This window comes from Suricata suricatta, chromosome 8, assembly GCF_006229205.1.
Source record: "Suricata suricatta isolate VVHF042 chromosome 8, meerkat_22Aug2017_6uvM2_HiC, whole genome shotgun sequence".
Lineage (NCBI taxonomy): Eukaryota > Metazoa > Chordata > Mammalia > Carnivora > Herpestidae > Suricata > Suricata suricatta.
The window spans coordinates 842,942-847,315 of record NC_043707.1 but is presented as its reverse complement, the minus strand read 5'-3'; the positions used below and the strand labels follow the sequence as shown (position 1 = coordinate 847,315).

General features: G+C 66.1%; 1 protein-coding gene across 1 annotated transcript in view; it reads right to left on the bottom strand.

The window, feature by feature from the left end:
• The window catches only part of SSTR5 (somatostatin receptor 5), a 6,779-nt gene extending 2,411 nt beyond the window's left edge, over positions 1 to 4,368 (bottom strand). Inside the window, exons 1-2 of the mRNA XM_029949928.1 lie at positions 4,320 to 4,368; positions 15 to 79 (exon numbers count right to left, since the gene is read on the bottom strand). Of these exons, the coding sequence (XP_029805788.1) occupies positions 15 to 49 (35 nt within the window). The 5' untranslated portion in view covers positions 50 to 79; positions 4,320 to 4,368. The remainder of the gene's footprint in view (positions 1 to 14; positions 80 to 4,319) is intronic.
• Positions 4,369 to 4,374: the final 6 nt, after the last annotated feature.

The window sequence follows — 4,374 nt, the reverse complement described above, 5'->3', positions numbered from 1 at the left end:
CGGAGGCGTTCCAGCCGGCCGGCGTGGGCGCCGGGGACAGAGGCTCCATCGCGGCGGCCGCGGGCCAGGCGCGTCCTCTCTGCAAAGACAAGGGAGGACGCGGAGCGATTACCTGGCCGGGTGTTTCCTCCCCGCCCCGCCCGCCCAGGAGGCGCAGGATCGCCCCTCGGCGGGTAAACACTATTACTCACGTCCAGCCGGGCCGGGAGTCACATTAAGCAAATTGTTTGGAAAACAAGCCCAGAGAGGAAGGAGCAGGGGACGGCACTGTGTCATCTGTTGACAGCTCGATGGCTTCCAGAGGCCTGACTGTCCCCATGCCCCCCACTGCCCTGGGGCGGCCCCCCTCGGCCTCTGCCCTCCTCCAGTCGGCTAGGGCCGCCCGGGGCCTGGGGGCGGCATCACTGCCACCATCCCACCAGCAAGGACTGAGGGTAGCACCGGACGGGTGGAGAAGGATGGGCCAGCGACGGGGAGGTTGGGACGGTGGCCACAGGCCAAGCCCCTCACACCTGGCAGGTGCCGGCCAGAAGTGTGTGTTGAGCCCTGCTCTCCTGGATGACCCCAAAGCTGACTCCTGGGGACCTCCTGGAACCATCAGGTGGGCGCCAGGCCTTCCGTGTGGCCGAGGAGGCAGACCTCCGTCTGTAGAGGCCCCGCCAGCATCCACCAGGCTCTCGGGACCACCGCCCCCTCGGAGTGCCCCCAGAGCCCGCAGACCGGCTGGGGACTTGGAGCCCTGGCCCTCAGAGCTGCCGCCAGGCAGGGTGTCCCTGGGCCGAGGAGATGACGCAGGAGACAGCTTCGGGGGCAGTGGTCACAGCTGTGAGGGACACACTCTGGGCAGGCGCTCTGGGGCCCACCGGTCACCACAGCCGAGGGGGCGGGAGCAGGTGGATGAGGTCCACACGTGCCATAAACCAGGGAGCACTTGGCCAGGAGGAAATGGGTGAGTGTGAGCGGGTGGCCCCTGTGAGCAGGAGGGGGTGTGCAGGGGCCACGCTCTGGGTTTCATGGAAGAAGAGCAGAGGCAAAGAAGGGGAGCCGTTAACACCCTTGGTTAAAGGCCATGGACACAAGTGTCCTTATATATGTCCTTATGCTTGAGAAAGTTCACAGAAACCAAGCTGCTCAGGAGAAATTAACCATCTCCATGGATAACAGGGAGAGAAAGGGGGCGCGGACGGCTGCCGCTCTGTGCACAGGGGGAGGGTCCAGCCAGGGCCACTGAGGCCCAGAGGCCCCCCCCCCCAGCCCTTCCCAGATGGCCTGGAGGGCCCCCGAGTTTCCTCAGAGAGGAGGACACCCCCAGCGGCAGCCATCCTGGACTCCGGCAGACTGCGGGGAGGGGCGGTTGGGGGCGTCTGGAACTAAGAACAAAGGTGATGTCAGAAAGAAACCCTTGGGTCTCCATGGGCCGACGCTGCAGTCCTCTGAGCTGATGGGCACCAGAAAACGTGGCCTTGAAAACCAGCAACGGGAGGTGGGTCAGTGGATCCGTTTCAGATGAAATAAAAATAACAGGAAAGGACAAGCATGTCCAAGACCTGTTTAAACAAATACGTCCAGGATCCTCAAGAAGGCATGGGTAAAAATATTATGAAACGAATTTGGCTCCTGTCTAAGAAGTAAAATGAACAAGTGTGTATTTTTGAAAATTCACAACTCTTGGGTGTAAAAATCATTTGGATTAAAAAAAAAAATCCACAAAAGTCAGAATCAACGCGGGTCTGAACACAGCTGAAGAGAGAATCGGAGAAGGGGAGAGGGGAGAGGGGTGAGGGCCCGGGAGGGTGGTGGGCGGGCGAGGGCCCCCGCAGCAGCGGCACAGACCCGACCCCGCGGAGGACAGATGAGCTCACACCAGCGGCCGCGAGGAGAAACCGCCCAGAACGTGCATCAGGCCCAGGGCGGCCAGGGGTGTCGGGGCGCAGGACCCCGGGGAGAACCCTGCCGCCCTGGGTCCCCTCCCGGTGGAGGTCCGCCCAGGCGGGGACCAGGCTGGTGCAGAGGGCTACGTGGTGACCTGATGTGAGCTGAGTGACAGCAGGTGAGGCCTCTGGGGACGGCTGCATCTCCAGACAAAGCCCGGAGGCCCTGGCGGGAAGGGACGGCTCTGGGTGGGGGGTGGGGACCCTCCCGGCCCCTTCCCTCCCCGGGTGCCCAGATGGGAGGAGGGCCTTCCCGGGGACACTCAGGCTGAGATCAGCCCGCTGCTCTCTGTGCCCCAGACCCCTGCTTACGTTCTGGGAAAAAATACTCAAGAAGGGGCTTTCGGCTCCTTTTCCCGCGTGGGACCCCAGGGTGCTGGGGGGGAAGAGCTGCCCCCACCCCTACAGAGGGTCCCTGGCGTGGTGTCGCCGGGTGTGAGCTCAGGCCTGAACCAGACGTGCCCGTGCCTCCCACGGGTGTCAGGGTCCCGACACTGCCCAGGAGCTCCACCCACCCCAGCACCCCAATCCTCAGGTAGACCCCGGAGCCACAAAGCAGAAACTAGGCCACTCCGGTGGCGCCGGCCTCCGGGAACATGATTCTAACAGGAGCCATTATTCAGAAGTGGCAATCTTCTTCGTCACAGAAATTACACTCGTGGAAAATCGTCCCTGGGGCCCTTTGTCCTGCGGTGGGAGATTTAGCGGGGGTGCGGGAGCAGCCACAGGCCCGCGCTGGGGCCCTCTGACATAGCCCCCCCTTCCCCACCAGGGAAGGGCTGCCTGCCCACTGATGTGGCCCAGGGAACCGGTCCCCTGCCGTCCCTCCTGTCCGCCCGGTCCACCCCACACACTGGCGCAGGGGTCCTGGGGGTGTCACATCACCTCCCTGAGTCCCTGGCAAATGGAAAGTCCCCGAGCACATGAAATAAACTCCGATATGCAAGATGCTGTGCCAGTGCCTGGCCCACAGTGGGTGCTGAATAATTGCTTCCTCTGGCCTGCCCGGGACAGCCCCGCATCTTCTCCCCAGTGTCACTAAAGGGGCCTGCCCTGGGCTCCAAGGAGAAGGGCCTTCCCGGGGGCTTGGGGACAGGGACAGGCCCTCAGGGCCCAGCGCTCCCCAGCCCTGCTGACCCCACGTGAGGCCCGCAGGCCTCCTCCACCCAGGGGCCCAGTGCTCTGGGGTCCAGGCCTCACCCGGAGCCCCCACCTGCGCGGGCGGGGCCAGCACGAGGAGGACGGGCCCCAGCACCACATCCAGGCCTGCCTCCGGTGGGGGGGGGCTCCCCCAAACATACCGCATCGTCCTCCAGGCAGCTCTGGTCAGACCAGTGTCCCCTCCCCCTGAGAGGAGACTAAGGTGCGTGTGGGCTGGCCTGGCGCAGTGAGCGGGAGGCTGGCCAGCGACGCCCCTTCCTCAGGGTCCCAGCCCCACGTTTCCAAGGCCACGTTCCGCCCCCAGCACACGTTCTGGGAAATCTGGGTCATTTTACCCGGAACCAATGGAGGGTCATTGTCATTGGTGCTGTCAACCACCTTGTGCTTGCTCTCTGTCCTCCCCCCAGGGGCAGTCCCCCCCCTGCTCCCCCCAGGGGCAGTCCTCCTGCCAGGAACTCACCCTCCTCAGCAGGGTGGGGGCAGCCAGAACTGCCTCCAATTTGGGCCACTGGGCCCTCGCCCTCACTCAGCACCCCAGGTCTGCCTGGGGGCCAGGGACGGTGGGCCAGGCAGGGGGCAGGTGAGGGGCGGGCCTGGACCGCAGGTGGGGAGACAGCACACGGGTGAACCTGCAGGGCGCATGTCCCTTCTGGGGAGGGATCGGAAGGGCTCCAGAGCGCTGTCGGCCAAGCCCCAGCCCCGCGCTGCCGGACTCGCTGCCCAGCACCCCTAGAAGCTGGGCCGGCTCCTCCTGCCGTCCACAGCTCAGTGCCCGCCGCGCCTCCGCTGGGGCGACCCGCGACTCCACCCCAACCCCGCGCGCCGGCCCATGCGCACCTGCCCTCGGACCTGCGGCTTGGCTCGCCCAGCCGCTCCCCTCCCTCCGATTCCGCTTCCCACCCTCACCCCCCAGCCAGACTCCAAAGGAACCTCCCCAGCGCCGCCCACCCTCCACCAGCCTCGGCGTCTGCCACCCAGACCCTGGCACAGCGGGTGGGGGGGGGGGAGCGGCGGAGACTGGGGAGTGGACGGAAAGGCAGGGGAGGGAGCACAGGTAAAGCCTAGGGGACGGGACGGAGGGCGGCGCGGGCGGGGGACGCGCGGCAGGACCCCGGACCAGGGCGCGCGGGCCTTGGCGCAGGGTAGTGAGACCCCCCACAGGATAACAGGGATGCGTGCATGACCGCGGCGAGGTGCGGGGTGGGGGCAGGGGCGCGCGGCACTCACCGGGCGGCGGGAGCTAAGTGCCCGCGCTGCGCTCTCAGCGGGCTGCGCGCTCAGG